This window comes from Peromyscus maniculatus, chromosome 5 (assembly GCF_049852395.1).
Source record: "Peromyscus maniculatus bairdii isolate BWxNUB_F1_BW_parent chromosome 5, HU_Pman_BW_mat_3.1, whole genome shotgun sequence".
Lineage (NCBI taxonomy): Eukaryota > Metazoa > Chordata > Mammalia > Rodentia > Cricetidae > Peromyscus > Peromyscus maniculatus.
The window spans coordinates 130,770,432-130,787,056 of NC_134856.1; the positions used below are offsets into that span (position 1 = coordinate 130,770,432).

At 46.4% G+C, this 16,625-nt stretch overlaps 1 protein-coding gene across 2 annotated transcripts in view; it reads left to right on the plus strand.

Annotated features, from left to right (window-relative positions):
* Positions 1-5,508, plus strand: part of Bicd2 (BICD cargo adaptor 2) — a 47,646-nt gene extending 42,138 nt beyond the window's left edge. Inside the window, exons 7-8 of one of the 2 annotated variants that reach the window (XM_006992284.3) lie at positions 1,501-1,711; positions 3,428-5,508. In XM_006992284.3, the coding sequence (XP_006992346.1) occupies positions 1,501-1,711; positions 3,428-3,433 (217 nt within the window). In that variant the 3' untranslated portion in view covers positions 3,434-5,508. Of the gene's footprint in view, positions 1-1,500 lie in introns of both variants that reach the window. The other variant, XM_006992283.3, reaches the window with a different exon arrangement.
* Positions 5,509-16,625: the final 11,117 nt, after the last annotated feature.

The window sequence follows — 16,625 nt, forward strand, 5'->3', positions numbered from 1 at the left end:
ACATTCAGCAGAGGTATGCATCCTGTGGCCCCCAGAAACTTAGTTCAGATTTCCCTACCTATGAGCCTGGAGGCTCAGTTTGTTGTGCCTTGAGTCTTGGAAGCAGAGGGCCAAGAGCAGTGAGCTTTGGAGAGGGGTTATAACTGAGGTCTCACTTTGTTCCAGTGGGGACAGGCCCAGGCTCGTTTGCTATTCCTCTCCCTGTAGCAGGACCCTGTTGGGGGTTCCAACTTGGCAATTTGCCATCCATTTCCGGCCTTTCTATCAGGGAAGGGGCAAGGGAGCTTTCGGCCTGGGAGGTGTGCAGCTTTCCTTCCTCTCTCATGGGGCATCTTTGTGGCCTGGGGACCTCTTAAGGGTGGTGGATAGGCTTCCCAGGCTAGGAAAGAACAGTCTTAAGGCTGGAAAACAAGGCCCCTGCCTATCACCCTTAAAGTCAGGTGGTGCCACCTGCTGGTCTAAGTTGGGATGACACTGGGGAAGGCAAGGCTGAGAACTGAACTTGGTAGACTTGGCCCTTTCCTGTAGAGTGTGAAGAAGCTGAGGTTCAGAGGCAGACAGGATGGGCTAGGAGACTGCTCCCTCACGTGTCTTAGCATCCCTGCAGATAGGCCCCTGCCAGGGCAGCAGGAGCAAAGGAGTTCCAGGATTTCTCTGGAAGTTTCCTCCTACTGGGGCTTAGAAAAAAATTTTTTTCTTCTTTTTTGAGACAGGGTATTGCTATGTAGCTCTGGCTGGCCTGGAACTCATTATGTAGACCAGGCTGGCCTTGAACTCACAGAGATCTGTCTGCTTGTGTCTCCCAAGTGCTGGGATTAAAGGCGTGCCCACCATGCCTGGCTTAGTGAGGGTTTCTGTTGTTGTAATAAAACACCATGGCCCAAAGCAACTTGGGGAGGAAAGTGCTTATAGTTGATCATCCAGGGAAGTCAGGTAGGAACTGGAGGCAGGAACCTGGAGGCAGGAGCCGATGCAGGAGCCATGGAGGAGTGCTACTTACCGACATGTTCTCATGGCTTGCTCAGCCTGATTTATTGTAGCACCTAGGACCACTAGCAAAGATGGCACCAGCCATGGTGAGCTGGGCCTTCCCATATCAACCACTGATTAAGAAAATGCATCACAGGCTTGTCCACAGGGCAGTCTGGTGAGGGCATTTTCTCAGTTGAGGTTCCCTCTTCTCAAATGACTATAATCTGTGTCAGGTTGACATAAAAACTAGCCAGCCCACCCAGTCCTTCTGCCTCTGCCCCCATACACACACATAAAAACAAGCCCAGGAACACAGAACTGAATGAAGGTAGGCTTACAGGGCTACTCTGTTTGGGCACTGCCTCTCTGGTCCTGGTCATGGCCTTTTTCCAAAGGAACCTTTGCTGAAAGAATTCCCAACAAACCTCAGCAGCCCTGGCTCAGGCTCCAAGAGAGAAACACTCGGGGTGGGGTGCTGGGGCCTGCCTTCCCTTGTCTGGGCCTTTCAGCTGTATTCTGTCTCCATAGATGTGACGAGTACATCACACAGCTGGATGAGATGCAGCGGCAGCTGGCTGCCGCAGAGGACGAGAAGAAGACTCTTAACTCCCTGTTGCGCATGGCCATCCAGCAGAAGCTGGCACTCACCCAGCGGCTGGAGCTGCTAGAGCTGGACCATGAGCAGACCCGCAGGGGCCGCAACAAGGCTACCCCCAAGGCCAAGCCAGCCACACCGAGCGTAAGTCACACCTGTGCCTGTGCCAGCGAGAGGGCGGAGGGCGCCGGGCTGGCCAATCAGGTGTTCTGCAGCGAGAAGCACAGCATTTACTGTGATTAGGGCTGTGGGGTGCTGCACGCCGCCGCTAACGTCCGCTTCACCTCAACTAACCCAGTTGCAGTGGGACAGCAGTGCTAGGCCGGTCTTAATGTGACTAACGCACGGAGGGCAGCATTCTAGGCGAGTGGCAGCATTGGGCACATCTGTCACCAGGACACTTGGAGCTTGGGTTGCTTCTCACCCCACAGCCCCTCAAGGATATCCGTATCAGTTGCTGTCTTGGGGTGGTGGTATCAAAGGTGGGGGTGGAGCTGCACACCTTTGTGTAAGTCAGTGAGGTGGAAGTGTTTTCCAGGGTCCCCAGGCACTATTAGGAGAACCCGAGGGAGAGTCCTTCCCTGGACACACAGGCAGAGCCTGAGTTGAAACTTGCATGTTCCTCGCATGTGTCTAATAGCACTTGGAAGCAGTTTTCTGAGGCTCAGGCCTGCAGCCTAGAGGAGCAGCCCAGGTTAGCTCTCGGAGGTTGGTGTACTTTCATGAAAAGTTTCCTTATATTTTGTGCAGCATCTCACTGCAAAGCATATTCAGGACAGAAGTGCAGAACTTCTTCCCGGTCCCAGAGGGAACTGACCCCAAGAGCCTGCATTCTGCGATGAGACCCCACACTTCAGACACAAATAACTGTAGCCCAGGAGGACAGAGCTTGGCTGCTTAGGGTCTCATCTCTGAGATCCACGTGCTGCTCTGCCCTGTGAGGTGACAAACCGGCAGGGCCTGAGGGCCTAGCTTTCCTTTTTTAATGAGAAAGTGTTCCAAGTGCCTGGTCAGACCCTGGTCCTTGGTGCAGAGCCTGTTCTTTGGTACTTGGAGACCCATAGCCCATGCTCGGGCCTTTTGCTAGAAGTTGTCAGACCCAAAGAAGCAGCATGTTGAGAACTGCTGTTGAGCTCCACCAAGTTGCACTGGTCCAGTAGAGCCCAGCTGTGTGCTGGAAGGGCTTTTTGTGGGCCCAGAGCTGTGCTCAGGACCTGCAGGTAAGAGTCATGTGGTTCTCTGTGCAATCTGGGGATGCTGCAGAAGGAAGAAAGGCCACTGAGGGGTCTCCTTTTCCAGAGGCTCTGCCAGTGCAGAGCTGTGGCACCAGGTGTTTGCTTTAGTGTGCTGTGAAGCAGGACTCTGCTCAGTCTCTCTCCCAGACTCCCATCTCCCGTGAAAGACAACTGCTGGCCTGTCTCTCCCTGTGGAAAGGTATCTTCCGTGGTGTGGAACACAGCATTGGTACCCAGCATGGGACCCTGTGGTCTCTCAGACAGCTTTCTCTTTCTTCCCTCTGGGTGGTGCCTGGATTGTTCACTCTCCTTCAGATCTAAGCACCACACAGTCATGCACTGAGGGTAGAATAGGCCACATGTGTCCCTTGCATGTCCGCCCTAGGAATGGCTGCCCGCATGCCCACCCTCCTCCTGCCTTTCCTTTTCTTTGGGTCAGAGCGCAGCTTCTCTTACACCATATGGGGCTTTGCAGGCCCTTGGAGCCCCATCCCTAACATACACGCAGGCCTTCTCTGCCAACTAATGTACCCGCTCACTCTCAGAACAAGAGCTTTAGTGTCAAGTGAGCAGGAAGTGGCAGGGGACTGACTTCTAATGCTGTCTTGTTTTCTCCTGTTTTCAGCTGTAGAGTAGCTGCTGGGAGGATGTGGCCACCGGCCCTGTCACACTGCAGTCCCTCCCCTCCCCCTCCCATGGCCTATGCAGAGGAAGGAAGGGCAGCCTAAAGTCCACTTAGAGATGTTTGGATATGCCACTGTAATTCTTTTCAAAATAGCATTCCCCACGTTCTTAATGGGAGAAAAAAAAAAGCTTTACTCTTGAGAATGCTGCGCGCTGCTTCTTGGAAAGGCCAGGGTACGGCCGAAGAACCTGCTTCCACAACCACTGCCAGGCTCTCTAGGGGCCTGCTGGACCGCCTGCCGTGGGGGTCTCCTTATTACACATGCTCCTTTTTTATCCGATCAACCTGTGCACTTTTGATATTTTGATATTATATTTGCTTCCTTAATTCCTCGCGTAGAGACGGTCTCCGATGATGCCGTGGGCTGTGCTCGTGGTCCTGTACTGTCCGTCCTAGCTCCGGCGGCGGTGGCGGCGGCGTGTTGATCTGGCGTCGGCACGGGGCAGGGCTGTGCTCCATAGTGTGTAGCTAGACTGCAGGTGAGGCTTCGAGCCGGCAAGGAGCTGGCTAGTGTATCCACGCTGTGGTTCAACAGCCTTTAGAGGACACGGCATTGTGGTTCATGTTTGAAATTACAGATTTTAAATGCCATGTTCATTAAGAAATCCAGGGTATTCCAATTCTGGGGTTTTTCATATTGTATTATTATTATTCTTAGGAATAGTTCAACGTAACAAGAAGAAAACTTGACCTTTGCTCTGGTTAAAACAGTAATAGGCACTTGAAAGCATAAATTATTGAATGAGTAGTATTACCTACAAATTCCAGAGTTTTCTGGGTTTTAGGACATTGTGAAGCATGACTGACTAACAGAATTTTATACAACTGCACCAGTGAAATTCCAAATTGGAATTGTTTTGTTATTCTGGTTGTTGTGCCAAATTGTGGTACACTTAGAAAATTCTACAGTTGTCGATTTTTAGGGTGTTCTATTTCAACACCTTTTTGTTAGTAACCATTGCCAGTAGTGCCTTCATCAGTTACGGGAGGTGTCCCAGCCAAGTAAGTTCTCTACGATGGGCAGCGGAGAGCTAGTTGGGAATGCTGAAGGCCAGTGTGGACCAACAGGTAGGAGCGGGTACCTGGCTCACTTCATACCTGGGCATCTTCATTGAGGGAGAGAGAACAGTGATTGTGCAAAATTCTGTTAGTCAGTAATTCTTCACATGCAAATTCAGGGGCTTAGAAACAGAACCAACACAAAAACCTGGAGTGTGCTTTGGGAACCAAATGGACTTCATGGGACAGGCTAAGCAAGCTGTACAAACATCACGTTTGTGAAGAGCCGAGGGCGTCGCGAGAGCCGGCGGCGTGGTCGGCCTGTGAGTACGGAAGAGCGTTAGCCATAGTATTCTTTGCAAATGTGAAAACAAGACATTATATCTTCTCTTGCTTGGTGTAACTAATCACTGTTAATTTCAGGAAACAGAAGTCACTAAAACTCCTTAGCAAACTGCTTGCTAAGTGAGGTTCAGGGTGTGGTCCAATTGGTACTAGTGGAGGAAGAGAAATTGTGCTCTGGCCTCCAAAAAAGGGACAAATTACAATAATATAAATTGTTAGGAATTGAAGAATTCTGTTTCCTGGAATGAGCATTTCTTATTCCTAGTTGTTGGGACTCTTTGCCTTCTGTTACAGTGTTGATTCATACAAATATTGTTACATTTGAGATAACATCATCTGTATGGGGTATTTATTTGCAATGATGTCTAAGTACTGTATTTTTTCCTGTGTGTTACCTTAGTGTCAGAATGTTGGTCTTTATTTTAAAAGTCATATGCATGTTCTCCTGCCAAGGAACCTTTACACAGACCCAAAACAAATAATAATAAGCAGATGCCTTCAGTTTCTGAGAAAATGAGGCCAAGTGAGGAAAAGGCATAGGAGGGAGAAAGTAGCTGAGACTTAAGGTGCAGTTGCGTGGCGGGAACGTCTTCACAGCCAGCGCACATAGGAAAAGTGGGCCTGGGTAAAGAGTCCCATTGGTAGGACCAATAAAGAATAATAAAGAATGAAGCACATGTTTGCCCTCTGTGATTGCTTTCGCTCTGCGCCAGGTGACTGCTTTCAGTGTGTACGGTGAGGTTGGAGGACACTGAGGGTGGGGGCCAGAAACAACCTGGGGTCCATTCTTTGGCTGCAGGATGTGCCTCCAGGTTGCCCACTTCATTCACTATGGAGACCAGCAGCAAGGCGGTCAGCACTCATTGCAGTGTTTACAGGACTCATGCCCACCAGTAACTGGCACTTCCTGTTGAGGAAACAGTTCAGAGGGATGGATGGAAACCTGTGCTGGCCAAAGTCTCTCTTGAAACCTGGGAATGAACAGATCTAGGGAACAAGGGTGATGCACTGGTCATTATAAAGCTGTATTTAACTGTAGAAATAAGTACAGATTCACACCCAGTGCATTGGAATAACTGCTTGTGGGTGTGAGAACATGGGACAGTGTCTTAACTCCCTGGACAGTGGATGCCAGGGTACTCTCTGGTCGCCTCCACTTCTGGCTGCCTCACTTACCCAGGGTCTACCTCCAGAAGCCTTCGGAATGCTGAACGCCTCCCTGCCCCTCTGAAGCCTCCTCTCTTCAGTCCTTTAGCTAAGATAGACCGCAAAACACTAAACTAAGAAATGAAAACTGAGATATACTATTGATTTTTACAGGAATATTAAAAAATTAGAATGAGACAGGGCTAGAGCTACGACTCAGAAGTTAGGAGGGCATAGTGTGCTTACAAAGGACCCCAGTTCAGTTCCCAGCACCTACATCAGGAAACTTACAGCCTTCTGTAACTACAGTTCCAGGGACACAAGACCCTCTTTCTGGTCTCCATGAACACACACACACACACACACACACACACACACACACAGATTAGAATGATGCAATTTAAAATGACAAAGATACAAATGAAACAACCAAAGTGAAAGATCAGGCCAGCAAGATGGCTTTATGGGTAAAGGTGCTTGCTGACACACCAGAAGACCTAAATTCAATTCCCCGAACGCACATTTCAGAAAGAGAGAACCAACTCAAGCTATTATCTGGCCTCCACAGGTGCACTAAGATGAATGCATGCATGTATTCATGTGCACACACTTAAATATAATTTAAAAATGGAAAAATCAACAGACCTAAAAATTATTTGAAAAAAGAGGGGAAATGAGAAATATGTTAGTAGACACTAGAGAAAGGGGCTGGAGAGATGGCTCAGCAGTTAAGAGCACTGACTGCTCTCCCAGAGGTCCTGAGTTCAATTTCCAGCACCCACATGATGGTTCACAACCATCTGTAATGAGATCTGGTGCCCTCTTCTGGCATGCAGGCATACATGCAGGCAGAACACTGTATACATAATAAATAAATCTTTTAAAAAGTGTGTGTGTGTGTGTGTGTGTGTGTGTGTATTTTTTTTTTTTTTTTTGAGAAATGATCGTTAGACATTTGAAAAGAAATTGAATTGGTAATAGAAATACTCCAGCAGGAGTCTGGTACAGAAGGAGCTTAGAAGTTGTCATTCCATCCCAACACCAAGATGAAAGAAGAAATACTTGACGAAAGTAGTTCTAAGACCCACATGAGAAATGACTATAGGACAGCTGTACCAAGGTTGGAGAGACGGTTGGGTGTGCGGAAACCTCTGTGGAAATGAGAAATATGTTAGTAGACACTAGAGAAAGGGGCTGGAGAGATGACTCTGCAGGTAAGTGTAACACGAGTCTTAAAAGATCTTATTAATTTAAAAAAACAGGGCCAGAGATTGGGGTGAAAGCTGAAAGATCAGAGACAGAACAAGCCAGCCATGCTCTCACCTCTACCAAATCCTCAGCCTCAAGAGTGAGTTTCCTCACGCTTTATATACCTTTCTCTGCCCTGCCACATTACTTCCTGGGATTAAAGGAGTGTGTAAATTTGACAGACATCAAGATAGTTTTCGAAAACTACACACTTACACACTTTACACCTCTTTAGTGAATTTTCTGCTCTGAATTTGTTAAAGAGGAAAACTATACCTATCTAATCTTCAACTCCCTCAGAGACCTGGGAAGGAAATAACATTAACTGAGTAAGGAGGAAGTGCAAACAAGCGACTTCCAAAAAAATGTGAGGAATGACAGAAACAGCTGGCTGCCTGGACAGTCACCCGAGGCTTCTCTGCAACATTGGGGCATCATCTTCAGCCAACCGGCCTAGCATATCTGACAGACTTATCTGTAAAGCAGGGTTTTCTATAGAGCCTTTCTACTTTGTCTTGGCCAGGATTGGTAGTCCTTTCTTTTGTGTCCTGCTTGTCCATTTTGGACAGCATACTGTCAGCAGTTGAGGCAAGCACTTTCTTGCCCAGTGGCTAACTTTTGCCACAAAGAAAGTAAACTCCATAAGGAGTTTCTTCAGTGCCCATCATCTTCTCTGAAGTAGATTGGTGCTCCCAGGAGCAGACAAGTATCATTGTCATAAAAAAAGAAAAAAAACTATGTTATTAAAATATCTTAAATACCATATTCTATACATCTCTGAAGTGTTTGAAGATGACCTACCTATCTAAAATACATTTCTGTTTAACCTTGAAAACATACCTAGTATGACTACAAGTTTGATTGTAATGACTATTAGCTTGTATTTCTTTTTTGTTGTTGTTTTTAAGATTTATTTTATTTATTATATATAAACAGTGTTCTTTCTGCAAGTTTTACCTGTATGCCAGAAGAGGGAATCAGATCTCATTATAGATTGTTATGAGCCATCATATGGTTGCTGGGAATTGAACTAATGACCTCTGGAAGAACAGTCAGTGCTCTTAACCTCTGAGCCATCTCTCACCTTTCTGCCCTACCCCTGACAGTTTCATTTCCACCCTCCAGGGACCCAAAGAAAGGCTGGCACAAAACCAACTGTAGGTGCTTCTAGCACTTTATAGTTCTCTCCAGGACAGACGGACAGACAGATAGTGTGGCTCACGCTGTTGGCCCACATCATTGGCACCTTGGACACTGCCCTAGGCCCAACCCAGTCCCTGGTATTCTCCAAGGAGGATTCCGGTCCCACCCAGCTCAGCACCTCGGACAATTCCTGGCCCAGCCCCCTCCTGAGCTTTAGATTTCTGAGTTGATATTGGAATATCTAAACTGTTTGGTGGCTTCTGATGTGGAGTGAATCTACTTTGCATGTGAGATAGTCATGAACTTGAGTTCAGTGGAATGCCAGAGTCCAGACGTTCTTATCCTCCCACATTTCCTATGTTGATACTAATTTCTTTTTTCTTTTCTTTCTATCTTTCTTATTTATTTATTTATTTATTTTTATTTTTCAAGACAGGGTTTCTCTGTGTAGCTCTGGCTCTCCTAGAACTTGCTTTGTAGACCAGGCTGGCCTTGAACTCACAGAGATCTGCCTGCCTCTGCCTCCCAAGTGCTGGAATTATTAAAGGTGTGAGCCACTACCATCCTGACATTGATACTAATTTCTAATGTGTTGGTAGTAGGAAACAAGGCAGCTGGGAGGTGATGAGGTCACAAAGGAAGAACATTTACTATTGGAAAAACACCTTCAGCTACATAAGGAATTCAAAACCAATCTGAAGTAGAGACTGTCAAAAACAAGTGGTTTCAGTCCTACAAGAAGACATAACAGTTCTTGGTGTATATCTACTTAACAATGGAACACCAAAACACATTTAAAAAAACCTCTTAGAACTTTCAGGGAAAATAGATGAGTCCCTATCTTACAGACTTAAGTACTGCTATAGCAGGAAATGGCCAGATCCAGGCATCGTGGCCATGCCTGTAATCCCAGCACAGAGAAAGCAGAGGCAGGAGAATTGTGAGTTCTAGACCCCTGAGTTACACAGTGAGTTTCAGGCCAATATCAAGACCTTGTCTCAGAAAACTCAAGAGCTGGGGATGTAGCTTAGAGGTAGAGCACTTGCTTAGCCTGCACAGAGGAGAGAGCAGAAAATCAGTGAGAACTTAGTTTAACTGAGCACCCCCAGTCAGCCCAAGGTAATTGACATCTACATTTTTAACAGCAGAAAAATGGAATTTTCTGAAGATGTGTGGAATGTACCTAAGATAACCAATTCTGGCCCCAAGGTACACCTCAACTTGTGAGAACAGAATTATGTGATGTGTACTCTCAGTTCATAGTGGAGTTAAACTAGAAATCATTAACAAAAAGCAAGCTGGAAAGTACCTAAATATTTGGAGATTAAACAGCACAAGAGCAAAAGAAGTCTCCACAGAAACGTAAAATTGCATTGAACTAGATGAAGTTGAAAATGCATCTTAACGCGTTTTGTGTTATGTAGCTAAAGCAAGGCATAAAGAGGAGAAAATAGCCAAAGGTCAGTGGGATAGGAAATAAGAAATCAGTACAGGAAATGGCAAAACAAAAAAACAAAACCAAAAAAAAAAAAAAAAGAAAAAAAAAAAAGCTTGTTCTCTGAAAAGACTTTGTAAAGGGAAGAGGGGAAACATCTAACCAAGTTAATTAAGGGGGGCAGGTAAGGAAATGCACGGTTCTGACACAAGAAATGGAAGAGGAGACAGCATTACCATTCACATGGACATCCAAAGGACAATCAATCCTGTGCCCACAAGTTCAGTGATTCATGAAATGGACCCATTCCCAGAACACAGTCTGCCAAGACTCACAAGAAGAGATGGGTAATACAAGTTAAGTTATTTTAATTGATTAAAAAATAATCAATTTTTTCCCTTTAATATAGTTTTTAGCCTTTATTTTCATTTTACATGTATGGGTGTTTTGTCTGCACGTGTCTATGCATCGTGTGCATGTAGTTCCCACAGAGGCCAGAAGAGGGCACCAGAACCCCTGGAACTGGAGTTAGAGATTGTTGTTTGGTGTCTTGTGGCTATTGGGAAATGAACCTGGGTCCTCTGGAAGATTTGGTGCTCCTAACTGCTGAGACATCCCTCCAGGCCCTTTAAAAAATATATATTTTTAATTTTAGTTTTAAAAGATCGTGTGTGTGTGTGTGTGTGTGTGTGTGTGTGTGTGTGTGTGTGTGTGTACTTATTTGCAGGTGAGAGTCCAGAAGAGGGTGTTGGATCATCTGAATCTGACGTTACAGGCAGTTGTGCTGCTGCTGCTGCTCTGTGTGTGTGTGTGTGTGTGTGTGTGTGTGTGTGTGTGTGTGTGTACTTGTCTGCAGGTGAGAGTACAGAAGAGGGTGTTGGATCACCTGGATCTGATGTTACAGGCAGTTGTGCTGCTGTGTGTGTGTCTGTGTGTGTGTGTGTGTGTGTGTGTGTGTGTGTGTGTGTGTGTACTTGTCTGAAGGTGAGAGTCCAGATGAGGGTGTTGGATCATCTGGATCTGACGTTACAGGCAGTTGTGCTGCTGTGTGTGTGTGTGTGTGTGTGTGTGTGTGTGTACTTGTCTGCAGGTGAGAGTACAGAAGAGGGTGTTGGATCACCTGGATCTGACGTTACAGGCTGATGTGCTGCAAACCGAGCTTGGGTTCTCTACAAGCTGCAAGAACTCTTAAATGCTGAGCCATCTCTCCAGCTCCACCAGCTGATTTTCTTCATGTGAGTTTTAACTATGGTGGTTGAGGGTAAAAATGGTAAAAAAAAAATTTACCTGTTGTGTGGAAGACCTTGGGTTAAGCCCCCACTACCACAAAAATGTTATTTATAGAGAATAAAAATGCTAAAGATGGCATAGCTCTGGAATTGGCATCTTCCTAAGGAAAGAAGTGCATGAGGAAAAGGTTTACTTTTTACATCTGTTTCGTGTATATGAGCACACATGTCATGGTGCACATGTGAGGTCATAGGATAACTCTCCTGCTGTGTGGGTCCCAAGGATCAAACTCAGACCATCAGGCTTGGCAATAAGTAAAGCGCCTCGCTTGCTGAGCCGTCTCAACGGCCATATGAAGGTTTTAGAAAGAAAATCCTTTCTTAATGGATTGGAGAATGCGTGGATTGGACAGCGATGTTATAAGGAATGGGAGTGAGAAACAGAGTAAGTAGAAATAGAAATAGAGTGAGAACTAGAGTAAGTCCTGGGGTTGGGGATTTAGCTCAGTGGTAGAGCGCTTGGCAAGCGCAAGGCCCTGGGTTCAGTCCTCAGCTCTGAAAAAAAAAAATAAAAGAAAAAAAAATAGAGTAAGTCCTAATCTGAACCCTAAGGTTAGGTTTTGTATTGTTTGGGTCTTTTTGAGGTAGGACCTTACTGGCTTGTCTAAAACTCACCACCCTGCCGCAGCCTCTGAAGTGTTGAGATTCCTTGATGGATGGTATGGGCCCTGCCTATGATGTTGTAGAGTATTACCCAAAAGAAATGGTCTTGGGTTAGTTCTGTGTATATTGAAAACTCTGGGGCAGGCACTTAAATTGTTTTTAGATGTGGTACTAAAATGATGAGCTATAAAGGAAAATATCAAACTAGCTTCATTCGAATTTTAAAAATGTGATTCTTGAGGAATGAGAGAACTTGAGGGCTAGAGAGATGGCTCAGCACTTACAAACAGTCCTTGCCGAGAACTTCAGTCCAATTCCCAGCACCCACATCAGGTAACTCACAGTCACCCCTAACTCTAGCTCCAGGGGATCTATCACTCTCCTCTGGACTCCATAGGCACTGCACACATGTGCACATGTTCACAACAGATATACATATGCACATAATTAAAAATAAGCCTTTAAATCCGGATGGTGGTGGCATACGCCTTTAATCCCAGCACTCAGGAGACAGAAGCAGGCAGATCTCTGTGAATTCAAGTTCAGCCTGGTCTACAAAGTGAGTTCCAGGACAGCGTTATATAAAGAAACCCTGTCTCGAAAAACCAAATACATACATACATACATAAATTTTTTTTTTTTTTTTTGGTTTCTCCAGACAGGATTTCTCTGTGTAGCTTTGCGCCTTTCCTGGAACTCACTTTGGAGACCAGGCTGGCCTTGAACTCACAGAGATCGGCCTGCCACCGCCCGGCCCATAAATCTTTTAAAAAGAAGCTAGGCACTGTAGATGTGGCTCCGAGGTTAAGAGCACTTGTTGCTTTTGCAGAGAACCTGAGTTTGGTTCCCAGCACCTACATGGTGGTTCACAACCACCTGTAACTCCAGTTCCAGGGGATTTCATGACCTGTTCTAACTTCCATGGGCATTGAGCATGCATATGGTACACAGACATATAGGTAGGCAAGACACTCATAAAATAAAATGAATAAATCTAAGTTTAAATTTTTTAAAAGTAAGGAAGCTATTGAGAAGAGGAAGCAATTACTGGAAAAAATATCCTTTTGTGTACCTGATAAGTGAGTAGATGAATAGTACTTAAATATATACAGCATCATTTCTCTCTCTTATTTTGCTTTTTTGAGATAGTCTTGTGTAGCCCAGAGTGTTCTGGAACTGGAACTTCTGATCTTCTGCTCCATCTTCTGAGTCCTGGATTACAGGCATGCTCCGCCATACTTGTTTTATGCAGTGCTGGGGACCGAACCCAGGGCTCCGTACTGCAAGTATTCTACTAACTGAGCGGCACTCCCTACCCCCAAAGCACTCTTCCCTTCTAAACATTTGTGTGGGTGGATGGGTGAGAACCCCACAGTGTGCATGTGGTCAGAGGACAATTTGTGGGGGTTCTCTCCTGTGTGGGTCCTGGGAATTGAACTCAGGTCATTAGACTTGGTAGCATGTACCTTTCCCCACAGAGCCATCTTGGTGGCCCCCACAGCGCTCTTGACACTGATGGAGAGGCTGTCAGTCAGCCCACCCTCGGTGCAGCAGGCCCTTGCACTGAACAGAGACTCGGAGGCAAATGGAGAGGAGGAAGCTTCGTGGTGAGGAAGGTGAAGCACTCAAAGGCTGCTGGGGAGGTTGGCCAGCAGGGCAGCTCCAGGACCACAGAGGGGAGCATATTTGGCTTTCTGGTTGGCCCTAAGTTGGAAGCAGGACAAACCTTAAGAGAAGCTGTCAGCTATTGATCAGGGCCTGGTGTTTGGGACTGATTGTTCCAGAGGTTAATATTTAGCTTCCCAGGAGTCCCTAGAGATAGTATCTGGCTTCCTGCAAGTCTGCCCACGCAGGGTTCCCTCCTTGCATGGTTTCTACAGATAAGGGGGTTGGCTTCCTGTACAGGTCTGTGGGTGGGGGTCAAAGTTCCATTTTTATAGATGGTCTGTCTGAACCTTGTCCATTTGGTTGATCAAGTTCTCACAAGCAACCTAATTTAAAGTTGGATGAAAGACTTGAATAGATGTTTCAGAAAGAAAATGAAAACAAACCATGAATGAATGGCTAATAAGCACCTAAATGTCATTAGTGAAGCAAAACAGAGTCGCAATTCATTACCATACCACACACATATGCACACATACATGCACCACATACCATTACTATCCACATATATACACCACACACATATAAACACACACAAACATATACACTCTCAAAGTTGCCTTTGGACCCCCCCAAGTATACTGTAGCACATGTATCCACCCATCCATCATGTACATATGTCATGTATACACACAGTATACACAATAAAAAAGACCCAGAAATTTCTATGCCTAGAATTTTTTGTTTTGAAACAGTTTCTTTCTTTTTTTTTTTTTTCTTTCAAAGCTGAGGACCGAACCCAGGGCCTTGCACTTGCTAGGCAAGCGCTCTATCACTGAGCTAAATCCCCAACCTTTGAAACAGTTTCTAAAGTAGCCCAGGCTGGTCTCTGACTCTAGATGTAGCCAGGGTGACCTTGAACTCCTGATTTTCCTGCTTCTGTTTCCCCAGTGCTGAGATTCTAGGCATGTGCCATCATGGCTAGCTAGGTTTTCTTTTTCTTTCTTTTTTTAAGATACAGTCTGCTATTTAGAGCCCAGGCTGGTCTGGAATTCATGGTAATCCACCTGACTCTGTATTCTGAATATTGAGATTGTAGGTGTGCATCCCCATGCTTAGTTTACCCTTAGAATTTTACCCAAGAGCAATAGAAAATCTACTCAAAGACTTAGACGTGGATGGTTAGATCATCATTAGTTATAATAATGAAAAAGAAAAAAATCCACTTGCTCATTAGCTAGCTGATGGACATGTAAGCATGCTGTGGTGTGCCATATGAAGAAATGCTCGAGGTTTAAAATGACCCCAGAAAACACTGTACCCATTGGGTTTCAAGAGCTTGTGACTACAATCTAGAGCTTGCTGGTTGGACTCTGTGAAACTGGAGACAGGCTGGAAGTCTCCTCCAGCTCCAGCTGCAGGCTGATGCTCCACCTTGATGCTTCGGACCCTCCACAGCAATGGCTTTGAGAAGGAGTGTCACAGTGGACATCTTCCTCCCCTGCTCCAACCCACTGCCCCTCCAGTCCTGGTTCTTGTTCTTTCTCTCCAGAGCCTGCCCTCCATTCAGCTTCCTCCTTGGTCTATTTTGACCTGGGGTGCTCACTGGCTTCCACAGCTTGACCCAGATAGCGCTGGCTCTACATTGAGGGGAGACACCAGGGTTTCCTCTATGCTGATTACAGGGCTTTTGCTTGTCAACTACTGAAAACTGGCTTCTCTGATGATGTAGTGTGATGAGTCTGAGCTGTGGGAAGAAAGACCTAGGCAGCGGGAGGGGCTTGTTCAGGGTTTGACTGCTGTGGTTTGCTATGTGTTCCCCAAAGTCTCTGGGCTCTTGTGAGAGGATTCTGGGTCATTTGATGTGTCCCCACTGGTGACTGTGGTGGCACCAGTCCTTTCGTTCCCTGGCTAATGAGGTGAGCGGGTTTTGCTTCACTGTGTGTTCTGATCATGATGTCCCGCCTTACTGCCTGAAAGCAGAGGAGACAAGGCATGAGCTAGGACCTATAAAGCCATGGACAGAAAGTAAACCCTTTTTAGTTCCCTCAGACATTCTGTAGCATTAACCAAACGCTCACTACCACACAACTCCAGTGTCTCTCAGTTTGGGGGTTTTATTTTTATTTTTAGACAAGATCTTGCTAGGTAGCTGAGGCTGGCCTGGAGCTCAGTCCTCCCACCTCAGCCTGCTAAGTGCACAGGAATGTAATTCCGTGCCTGCTCTTCGGTTCCCCATATTCCTCCTCCCCTCCCCTCCCCTCCCCTCCCCTCCCCTCCCCTCCCCTCCCCTCCCCTCCCCTCCTCTCCTCTCCTCTCCTCTCCACATAGCTTCGAGAACTGTTGCAGTCTCTGCATGGCCCATCATGTCATCCATGAAGACAGAAAGCTCCTTTCTTCCCAACCCACCCATGAAACAAAATGCTGCTTTTATCCAGGGACTTTGTCAATCACTTGTCTGCTTGCCAGAAAATGCCATACATGGTGTTGGCCATCACCAGGGGAGGAAGGACTCTGATTGGCTGATGCTAATGGGGGGTCTCCACCCAGGAGCTGGGATGACATCATTTCCAGATTTCATGAGTGCTGTCTTGTGGGCTCCAAGGGAAGCAATGGTGGGGTTATAAGTACCATGTTCTCCCTGCAGGCCTCCAGGTTTCCTGGGATCTCACCATAGACTTGAAAGGCCCTCACTGACCCTCTGGTTTTAAACAGATGGCTTAAGCCTATGCCTCTTCCTCAGGGGTTTTCTGCAACCCACGTGGAAGGGGGTCCCGGCCCAGCATTTCCCTCAGATGCTTCAGACCTGCAGGTGGTACGTGGACTGTTCCAGTTCACAGGAGGCAATAACAAGAATCCTGACTGCCCAGCCCAGTACGAAGCATCTTCCTTGTGAGGGACACCTGCTGCTGCAGGAGAGTGTCAGTTTTCTTAATTTCATGATAGTTATAATAAAAGACACGGAATCAGGAGGTGGTGGAGATGTGAGGAGGCAGTCCTAAAGTCCTATATCCATCCATTCTTATGCCTGACCATGACCAGAGGGTACTGTGGCTGGCCTTGCAGGCCCCTGGGACCCAGGTGGGGATGGAATAAGCCTCACTTGAAGAGTCTGTCATTTCAATTTGGAATGTCCCTCAAAGCCCATGTTAAAAACTGGGCCTTTATTGGGAGACAGAACCTTTAAAAGGTTGGACCTGGGACCAAGAAATGTGCTCATTTGCCTAGTGTGCATGGAGCTCTGGGTTCAGTCCCCAGCCCAAAGTGACGGACATCGTGGTGCATACCTGTAATCCCAGCACTTGGGGGTGGGGTGGGGCAAGAG